The following is a 10,928-nucleotide window of genomic DNA, read 5'->3' as shown; positions in this document are numbered from 1 at the left end:
CTGAAGGCAAAAGCAGAAACTGCAGGCTGAGAACAGTTGATTATTGTTGAAAATGAGCACTAGGGAAGCTCGTACGTGCTTACAAGCATAAAAAACTATTGCAACAGCCAATGACCTCCAAAATGAGGGGAAGGGTGTGCTCCCTTATATATCCCTCATATGAGCTAGTCGGCAAATTGTAGCAAGCCGACAGCTGTCATGTAGCATAAATATGCTATAAAAAGTCTTAAAATGGTAGAAAAACTTAAATAATAAAAAGGTACATGTAGACCCTTTGGAGATGATATATATTCCAACACCTCCTGTTCAGCGCCAAAGGGGCGGTCCAATATCAACACGTTGAAGTAACACCTCCAAAGTAGTTCTCGGAAGGATTGGTGAAGAGATCAGCCACATTGTCCTTGGTAGAACAGTAGGCCAGCCAAAGAAGTTCCAACTTGATCCAGTCGCATACAAAATGATAATGCACCTTAATATGCTTGGATCATCCCCATATCACAGGATTCTGAGCTAGAGCAATAGCACTCTCAGAATCCGAGAAGATGGTAACTAGGGAAGTGTCGGCACAAAACAAATTCTCCAAAAGCTAATGAATCCAAAGTGCCTCAATGTGGAGGAGAGAAGGTAGTATTTGTACTCAGCCTCGATGGAAGAAGCAGAAACAGTCGCTTATGAGACTTCCAAGAAACCAATCCAGTACCAAGCATGAAGCAATATCCAGATGTAGACCTCCAAGTATCAATGCAACCTGCCCAATCAAAATCTCTAAAACCAACCAAAACAACACCACTGGAATAGGTGATGCCATAATCTGCAAGTACCTCGAAGATAACGAAAAAATCTCAAGGCTGCCTACCAATGAGACCTTCAAGCAGTTGATGAGAACTGGCTGAGAACACTCATAGAGCATAGGAGATATCTAGACGGGTGTTGGCTAGGTAAAGCAATGAGCCAATAATCTGCCGATATTTTGTGGAATCCACCAAGGGTGTATCATCCTCCTTTGGATATTTTGTGGAATCCACCAAGGGTGTATCATCCTCCTTGGATAACTTGGCATTGGGATCCATGGGACAAGAGAGAGGTGTATAGTCTAACAACCCATAAGGTGAGAGCAGCTTCTTCACATACTTTTGCTGAGAAATGAAGATACAATCAGCTTTCTTCCAAACCTCCAGCCCAAGAAAATAATGAAGAAGGCCAAGATCAGTCATCTCAAATGTCACTAAAAGCTTGGGTTGAACCTGTGTGACCAGCTCAATATCTGAGCCAGAAAGGATGAGGTCATCAACATACAAAACAATGGCACAAATATTCCCATCAAAAAGAAGCACATAGAGATTGTTGTCTACATATGCCCTCTCAAAGCCAAGAGATAACACGAGGGCATCAATCTTCTAATACCAGGCACGGGGTGCCTATTTGAGACCATAAAGATCCTTCTTCAGAAGTACGCATGGGTGTCTTGTCCCTAAATCGTAAAACTAGAAGGCTACTCAACATAAACTTCCTCCTCTAAATCTCCATTCAAAAAAGAAGATTTGACATCCATCTGGAACACGGGCCATCTAAAGTGTGCAACTAGAGCTAAAACAATCCTAATGGTGGTATACCTGGCTGTAGGATCAAATTTATCATCAAAGTCTTCACCTGCCTTCTGAGCATATCCTCGAGCAACAAGGCCGTGGCACTAAAGACCAAGTGTAATTCCTCTCAATAGAGGACATCTCTGCTTTCAGCCTCCTCTGGACTCTCAAGCTCATCGATCTCCTGGAGAGAACTCATGAGAGCATATTTCACTGTGTGATGAGATGTGGAAGCCCAAGATGAATCGCGCAAAGCGTGAAGAAGAAGAAGATCCAGATGCAATAGAGGAATCATCCGATGCTACTGGGAGAGGTGATGTAGTAAGCACTGGTGGGGGTAATCCTGGAGTCAAAGCAAGACTCATAGAGGGACTGGGAGCTGCAGAAGCTGGTACTGGTGGCTATAAAGTAGCAGCTGTCATCGGAGTTGCAGCAACAAGAGGAGGAGGAGGAGGAGATGGACGTGGAAGACGTATAAGATCACTAACATCGTCCAAGAATGGATCATCTAGAAAGTCGAAAGATTCATCAGGTGGAGAGTCGTCGATGCCAAACAAGCTCTCATTAAACCAAACATCACGCATCAACCTCCCGATCCCAAAAGCAGTACCCTTTGGATCGCAGACTGTAGCCTGTGAAGATCATCCTCTTTGACTTTAGTGTGAGTGTGGTCCTCTTCTAACCTTGGACATGCACATAAGCAACACAACCGAAAACACATAGATGAGAAACATAAGGCTTGTGTCCTGTAAAAGCCTCCTTCGGTGTCATCCCCTCAACCACTTTTGTGAGAGAGCGATTACTGAGATAAACTGAGGTAGCCACAACAGCTTCACTGCAGAAAGGAGGGAGACCTACATGATGCAACAAAGAACGAGCCATCTCTTTTACAGTCCAGTTCTTCCGTTCCAAAACTCCATTCTGCTGAGGAGTGTAAGGAACATTAGTTTTTCGATGAATGCCCTTCGATGCAAGGAAGGTATCAAACAGTACAAACTTGCCACCATTATCAGTCCGAAGAAATGAAACTGTACCCCCAAACTGATTTTCCACCATCGCGATCCAAGCCCTAAAACGAGCAAAAGCAGCTAACTTGCGAGCCAAAAAACATACCCAAACTTTGCAATAAAATCATCCACAAGAAGAAAGTATCAAGCCCCTCCAAGAGACTCAACCTCCATGGGTTCAGCAAGATCTACACGTATAAGCTCCACTCTTCGGGTGGCTCGATGAGTGGCCTCCTGTGGAAATGCATCTCAATGATGCTTGCCCATCATGCAAGATGAGCAGATGTGTGAAAGAGACCTGAGCTGAGGTAGTCCGCTGACAACCTGCTGAGAATGGAACTTCTGTTAGGCAACAATGGGTACAAGAACAAAGCGAGAATGCCACAAAGAAGTATCTACCTCTGAAACCAAAGCCATTAAGGAGGAGAAAAGCTTATGAATATGTGAGTCAATGTGACAGATCTAGGAAGAAAAGTTGGTGATCTTGTAGAGACCCCCATCATGGACTTCATTGGCAACAACCAAGAGAGTCTTCCTATCGATCACTTCAACGACCTCATCATCAAAGTACACACCAAGTCTTTTTTGAGAAGCTTGGTACATTGAAAACAATTTTTTGAAAATCAGTGGTTCATATAAAGCATCATGTAAGGTGACAAAGGAACCCATAGAAACATAACCTATTTGATATTAAGATTGCTTTTTAATGATACCTTACAAAAGTGAAGTGCCCACTTGTTTGGATAAGATGACAAAATACCTATTTGATATTAAAATTGCTTTTTAATGATACATTACAAAAGGGAAGTGCCCACTTGTGTGGATAAGATGACAAAATACCTTACGATAGATCAAGTGACAAAGTGCTTATCACTAGTTAAAACTTGAATTATTAGCATGTACATATATGTTATATTACTAGTAAACTTATGTAATTAACTAGACTAATTATATATAGTATATCATTGCAATACTATACTACAACAATGACTAAGTGAATTTAAGTGAATGTGTAGTAGTGAAAGCTTTGGCCATCATGAAGATGCCTATTAAATGTTTCTAAGAAGCACTTAATACTCTCCGAGAATATTTATCCAATCTTAGTAAACCCAATGAACACCATCCATTTGCTACTTCTAGAGACCCCTCGTGCAAATTTTCTTAGAATCAAGTTTCTCCGAATTTGATCTCAACACACGCGACCATTGGAGATGCAATGGAGTATTGATCCGAATAGTGATAAATAGACTTGAAAACAATATAATCACAAGGTTATATATTTTAATTACAAGGTTATATATTTCAAAAATGCGCCTACAAATTACAATATGAAGACCAGCCAAAAGATAACGCCCACGACAACATTTTCGCTAGTACTGAAGCAATGGATGACGCCTTGACTTACAATTGATGCTTGGGGGTGCCATTGCTTGGCTGTGTAGATTGAACTTCTGATAACGAGGAAAATGCCTTGCGGTTGAACCACCATATTGCCCACAAGAGTAAACCTTACAAACCATCCTCAATGACTCGATTGAACTTCTGATCGTAAAGAAAATGCCTTGCTGTTGTGTATTTTACAAACCCTGATCAAATGACTCTTAGTGCGGATGATCAGGCACCTTCACTTTAATTCATCTATTACCATTGGCCTAATCTTCACTCTCATAATCCCTACACATATGCCTTGCCCAACTTCTAGTGTTGAAGTTTAGCACTTGATAACTTGGCACTTCTAATGCCAAGGGCCTGACCCTATTCACTCTTCTCTTCTCACATCCATCAGCTCCTAATCCGTTCCGTGAGCATAATTCGAGAAATAAGTACTGACTACAAATTAAATGCAAACTTTTACTTTTTGGAATTTATTCCAGTGAATAATCATAACTCATTTTACAAGATAACTAACATCCTTTCAATAGTGCTTCCTGATTAAACACAGGCATGTTCTCTTACTATGTCAGTCCACATCATATTTGTTTCGCACCTCAGCCACCATTTTATAAATGGCACTATCATCGGTGCAACGGAATAACCGCAGATATCCAATCAAAAAAGGAAGCCCATATCTGCTACTTTCCTGCAGTATCAGGTCCTTCAACATGCTCTGTATTGACGTTATTGCAACGATAATTGGGCATCTCTCTTTCATCACAAAAAAATTCCTATCTTTCAGACAAAAGGGCAGTCTCAATTTCCTCCAAAGATTTCCCCTTGGTCTCTGTCACATTTTTCCTGACAAACAACACTGCTAGGAAACAAACTACAGAGAAAAAAGCATATACTGAGAATGCTCCCAGTTGTTGTAACAGATGGAGAAACATTAACCCCACGAGACAGTTTGTGATCTGTTAAAAAGAAAGCAAGTAACAGCTCAGTGCTGCTCAACCAAGCTGTGAATCTTCCAAATACTGCATTTGTTGAGTAAAAAAGGGGAGGATACTCACCCAATGCACACACATGCTAACAGCCATCGCTTTTGCCCGTATACGATTTGGGAAGATCTCAGGTAAGAGTAAGGCTGGAACAGGTCCTACTCCCAAAGCAAATGAAAAGACGTACCTGCATGATTCTACCTTCAGCACATGAAGCAAGTGCATCATGCAGATGAAGACGTTTGAATCATCTTACTTACATAAGTGTCCCAAGAAGCGAGAAACTCCCTTGCATGGAAGAAAAGGCTGAGATGCCACTTACAAAAGCTTGTAATGCCATTGCCAGACACTGCATGCACAAAAAACTTGCATATCAACTAGCATGGACCCAGACTACCACTAAATTCTACTCCACCTTCAAGATAAAGGATCGATCCTCAAACTAAAAAGATTCAAAACTAATTATGAGCAAACCAACCTGGAAACATTCCAAACCTCCACTTTAAGATAAACAATGGTAAAACAAGGCTAACTCACCATGCCCGTAAAGCTCCAAACAAGCAGATTCCGTCTACCTTGGGTATCCATGAGGCATGCTGCTATGCAAGAAGCTGCATGAAAAACACAGGAATTGACTGCATCAGAAGATATTTTTTAAGGACTACAACCCCTCCAAGAAAAACGAAACTGTATTGCCCTCCAACACTTAAGAAGTTCCTCTTTTCACCATCAAGTTGTCGCCACATTCTTCCTCACGAATATGTAATTATATAAATTATTGTTGCTTCACTAGAATACACTTTATGAAACAAAACAAAAAAAGCAGCAAAACATAGGACCTAAAAATAACTCCAAAACAAGGACCATACCAAGAAGATTCACAATTCCAACAGAGACACTGGCAACCAAATCTGAGGTTATTCCAGCATTTCTGAACACCGTAGAGGAGAAGTAGAAAACAGCATTTATTCCTGCCAGCTGCTGGAAAGCAAACAAGGCCGCTCCAATCACCACCACTGAGAGTGTGACAAGAAACTTGGTGAGCTTTATGAAATACATAAGCAATGGCTACTTGAGGGAAAAACTTTCCTTTGTTTGCACATTAACATCATAACCTGGATTGAGCAACTCATACAGTACACTTGCAATGGACAATTGTTTGACCTTTTCTATAGCGAACAGTGAACAATTCCTTGTAGGTGGCTTGCTCATCCTCTTCATGCCTCTCACTGCGTATAAGATCGGTAAGTGCAGCTTTGACATATGCTCCTCCCCATAGTCTTTCAATTTCATGTTCTGCTTCCGCTAATCTTGATCTCTAGCAATTGGCAATTAGCAATCAGGCGAGGAAACATTTTCATACTCGACTCTTCAACCATTACCACCACTTTTAGAAGACTGAAGAATTAAAAGGGCTTAACAACCTTTCACAAAGAAAGGCAAGTACACTACTCTTAGCAACAAAACCAGCCAAAGAAGGGGAAGGAAAAGGCCTGCATATAATCAGTATGGAATCTTAGAAATAGATATCTTAATAATAGATTAATAGATGAAGAGATGAGACCTTAAAAAGCCAACGGGGACTCTCAGAACAAAATTCCATTCCGAATGCAAGTATTGCAGCAGGAAATGTGGATATCCAAAAGCATTTTCTCCACCTGACACCACCAAAACACATATCAAACTATAGCAACAAAAGCATAGGTCCTCTACATGCACAACAGAAACCCCCATTCCCCCCAAACTTGAATGTACAAAGGCCAGCCTTGGCGTCAATTTCAAATCCTTATTGACCTACCAACCAGGAAGAGTTGCTACTGGAAGACCAACAACCAAGGCGCCAAGTATACCAACACATGTAGCAATCTGGCAGAGACTACCATAGGTACCACGTACAGCTGTTGGTGAAATCTGCAGAATTTCAATGCAGTTGTAGTGATGTGCTTGGTAATACCAATTTGTGCCCCATAATAGTATTTACCAATCAAAGCCAAAAGCAAAAAAGTGTGAGCATAAAACTATTGTACCTCTGAGACGTACAGCGCAGTCACTGGCCCCCCGATGCCAAGGCCTAAGCCAACCAAAAAGCGACCTAGAATCATCACACCCAGATTTGGTGCTGCTGCACTGCACAGCAAAAAGACACAATGAGCCTGTCGAAAGGGAAGAGTCAAACTTTGATTTGGCACTACATGAACATGCCATACACATTGTTTCCCCTCCCCCCACCAAATCCACAAATCTATATTGCTATTGGCATTGACGCAAACCCTGTCTTGCCAACGTAGGAATAGTATCCTGCAAGAATGAATATTTGTATGGTTTACAGTCATTGATGTAGTTACAAACGGATGCATACTAACCTAGCAGATGCTCCCAGTATCATCGGAATGGTGCTCAGCTGAAAGGAACGACGGCAACCAAAGCTATCTGCAACCATTCCACTGACTGCACAGCCGAAGAAAGCCCCAAACAAGCATATGCTCACAACCCATCCTGCATTAATTTGCAGCCAAGGCGGTGGCCTCACATCAGATATCACAGTTGAAAAGCACCAACACATCGACTGCTGGTCACACCTGACTCACCTTGAGCTAGTGCATTGTCAGAAAACCCTAGATCCACAGCTATGATATGCAGTGGAGCATTCACAACCCTGCGCATCAACCAAACAAATGTGAACTTTCAGTGCTTGCAGATCACATCGTCTGCCGTGTACTCCAAGGATATTGGGACAGTAAGGAGATGCTGATGATAATGACAATGATGAATGTATCATAGTTAGATGTGTGAATGATGCTGATAAAGGTGGTGATGACGATAGATCTTACCCGATGTGGTATCCAAAGAGAACCGCAGAGAAAAGAGCGACAAGGACGTGAGGCAGAGAGAGGCGCCATGGGGGGGACAATGCAGGAACCTCAACTAGAGGATCGAAAGACACCGACATTGCTGCAACGCCTGCGAGCACAAAAAGCAGCGATGATTTTTTAATGAAGCTATTTCGTTAAAACATACAGCGATGGCTGCGAGATAGGGTTCGCAGGTATCGTTTCTTGAGTTGGTACGAAGAAAGGCATGCACGAGGTGACTGCGAAAGCGCAAAAAAGAAAAAAAAAAAAAAGAGATGGCACAAAGTAGGTATACATATTGTAGCAGGAGCTAGGGTTTCTTCCCTATTTTCGCGATCTAGGGTTTCAGAAAGGCAAGTTACCTGCCAAAGCCATAGGAAAAAGAAATACAACAATGGCGACGGGGGTTTCTGCGAGCTCGGGATTCTCCCCTGTGGATGCAAGTTAGGGATTCTGCGAGAAGCCGGCAGGACGCAAGAATTTACCTGAGAGAGCGTGGTGATCATCACGGAAGTCACGCGAAGGCAGGCGCTTGTACATGGCGGAGGGGCTTTCCACCATTTGGCGGTGCGGAACCTGATGATCTACGCGCGAAACACCTACAGAGAGGCGGGGAGAGAGACACAGAGAGAGAGAGAGAGAGAGAAGATGGAGCGCGCGCCACACACAACTGACACCAGAAAGAAGGGTGCGAGAAGGAAAGGCCGCACCGCCGCTGTCTACGTCACCAAAAGAAAAATGTACTCTCCTCTAGCCACGTGGCAGCGTCTTCAGGGATACGTGGCGCTTTCCGGTTTCCATTCCACGTGGCGCCTCCTCATTGACCATTTTTTTCTCTAAAACAAAATCAGAATGGTCGACCTTCATGGTTGCACTGTGCACATCATCGGAGCAGTGCTCAAAATAAAGTTTCTCTTTATTTAGGTGGGGATCACACACGAGAGTGCAATGCAAGGTAAACTTCGTATATATTTAATAAATTTATAGGGCACTAAAATTACAATTGCCTCCAGGGTAGATTCGAACCCAGTATCTCTTAACATAATTATAATTATAAGTCAACCGTGTATCTCATGTTTGAGAGGTAGCCAAAACCTTTCAGAAACTACCAATCTTGTGAACCTTCAAGCTCAAATTTTCAAAGTATTTTAAGTTCCAATACAACCATACCCCAGTCTTTAACAAGCACTGCATCAGAGTTGAAATCCTAACCATCAAATTGACTATTTTTCCATATGAAGTGTCAATGAGACTTGGACACCTTAGCAAAACTCGTAAATATATTTATGGCTACATCTTGTGAGACGTGGAAATCATTCCAGCTATTCAATCACTTTGGGAGACCTCCCATGTGCTGGCATATGCCGACAGTCAGCCTTTCCCTAGTGGAAAAACGACACGCAACCTAGCATCGTTCACGTTCTCCTCCAATTTTTTACTAGGGCATGTCTTTGTAAAACGTAGGTCTAAGTTTTGTGAACATCCCCCACTTCCCCCTCTCTCTCTCTCTCTCTCTCTCTCTCTCTCTCTCTCTCTCTCAGGCACACCCCTTATCATGTGAAAATTTTCTCATCTATTTTAAAAAGTAAGCACTAATACTCTAAATGTGAATATTTTTAAAGTTGATCTAAATTGATAAAATGACTTACTTTTAAACAAGATTTGGAGGTTTTCAAGTTGATCTAAATTGATTAAATGCCTTACTTTTAAGCAAGATTTGGAGGTTTTCAAAATTCACAAGGTTCATTTGAAGAGAGTTAAAATTAGAGAGAGAGAGAGAGAGAGAGAGAGAGAGAGAGAGAGAGAGAGAGACTGAGAGAGAGTACATAAATTTAAAAAGCAATCCTTTGTTGAGCTATTAAAATTAGAGAGAGAGAGAGAGAGAGAGAGATTGTGTGTGTGTGTGTGTGTGTGTGTGTGTGAGAGAGAGAGAGAGAGAGTACATAAAATTTAAAAGAACCCTTTCCTGAGCTATTAAGTAATATCATAACATAAAATTGAAAACATCCCTTTGCTTAGCTATTAAGTCATAATCCTTTGTGTGTGTGTGAGAGAGATTACATAAAATTTAAAACAACCCTTTGCTGAGCTATTAAGTAACCTTGTGTGTGTGTGTGTGTGTGTGTGTGTGTGTGTGTGTGTGTGTGTGTGTGTGAGAGAGAGAGAGAGAGAGAGAGTACATAAAATTTAAAACAACACTTTACTGAGCTATTAAATAATATTATAACAAAATTGCCTTTGTTTCCTTCAATAAAAGCATCAAAAATGTCGTTAAGTTCCAATAAAACCATACCTGAGTCTTCATCTAGCACAATGTCATAGTTGAAATCCTAACCGTCAAATTGACTATCTTAGCAAAACTTGTAAATATTTATGGCTAGATCTTGTGAGACATGGAAAACATTCTAACTAATCATTGTCACTTTGGGAGACCTCCCATGTGTTGGTATATGCCTACAGTTGGCCTTTCCCTGGTGGAAAATGACACGTAGCTAGCATCCCTCACCCTCTCATGCAATTTTTTACTAGGACATGTCTTTGTAAAAGGTAGGTCTAAGTTTTGTGAGCACCCCCCATCTCTCTCTCTCTCTCTCTCTCTCTCTCTCTTCTCTCTCTCTCTCTCTCTCTCTCTCAAGCACACCCCTTATCATGATAAGGGATGTGCTCTCTCTCAGGCACACCCCTTATCATGATAAGGATGTGCTCTCTCTCAGGCACACCCCTTATCATAATAAGGGGTGTGCTTGAGAGAGAGAGTACATAGAATTTAAAGCAACCCTTTGCTGATCTATTAAGCAATATCGTAACATAAAATTTAAAGCAGCCCTTTGCTAGGCTATTAAGTAATATCATAGCCCATTGTGTGTGAGAGAGAGAGCACATAAAGTTTAAAACAACCCTTTGTTCTCTCTCTCTCTCTCTCTCTCTCTCTCTCTCTCTCTCTCACATATTCATGTGTGTGAGAGAGAGAGCACATAAAGTTTAAAACAACCCTTTGCTCTCTCTCTCTCTCTCTCTCTCTCTCTCTCTCTCTCTCTCTCTCTCTCTCTCTCTCTCTCCTCTCTCTCTCTCTCTCTCTCTCTCTCTCTCTCTCTCTCACATATTCAT

The 10,928-nt window shown here is 41.7% G+C and overlaps 1 protein-coding gene across 1 annotated transcript; it reads right to left on the bottom strand.

Annotated features, from left to right (window-relative positions):
• Window positions 1-4,430: 4,430 nt before the first annotated feature.
• LOC147609136 (putative plastidic glucose transporter 2) lies at window positions 4,431-8,486 on the bottom strand. The gene is made up of 13 exons (XM_086788765.1): window positions 8,306-8,486; window positions 7,800-7,929; window positions 7,557-7,624; window positions 7,332-7,464; window positions 6,996-7,095; window positions 6,767-6,879; window positions 6,533-6,626; window positions 6,133-6,286; window positions 5,838-5,984; window positions 5,506-5,579; window positions 5,229-5,317; window positions 5,041-5,155; window positions 4,431-4,941 (listed from the first exon to the last, which is right to left on the bottom strand). Exons 1-13 carry the CDS (start codon window positions 8,379-8,381, stop codon window positions 4,759-4,761), a joined length of 1,476 nt encoding a protein of 491 aa, XP_086644891.1. The 5' UTR covers window positions 8,382-8,486; the 3' UTR covers window positions 4,431-4,758.
• Window positions 8,487-10,928: the final 2,442 nt, after the last annotated feature.

Source organism: Cibotium barometz, chromosome 52, assembly GCF_041138505.1.
Source record: "Cibotium barometz isolate CiBa-2024 chromosome 52, ASM4113850v1, whole genome shotgun sequence".
NCBI lineage: Eukaryota > Viridiplantae > Streptophyta > Polypodiopsida > Cyatheales > Cibotiaceae > Cibotium > Cibotium barometz.
Note: the sequence above shows the minus strand (reverse complement) of the source record. Positions and strands in the feature narration are given on the sequence as shown.

What these genes read in the sequence shown, in the direction of transcription:
- LOC147609136 (XM_086788765.1), bottom strand. Translation starts at nt 8,381, where the DNA reads ATGGTGGAAAGCCCCTCCGCCATGTACAAGCGCCTGCCTTCGCGTGAC. An exon ending in CTCTTTGGATACCACATCGG is followed by an intron (nt 7,625 to 7,799) that starts GTAAGATCTATC and finishes GTTGATGCGCAG; the next exon opens with GGTTGTGAATGCTCCACTGC. An exon ending in GTAGCAACTCTTCCTGGTTG is followed by an intron (nt 6,627 to 6,766) that starts GTAGGTCAATAA and finishes TGGTGGTGTCAG; the next exon opens with GTGGAGAAAATGCTTTTGGA.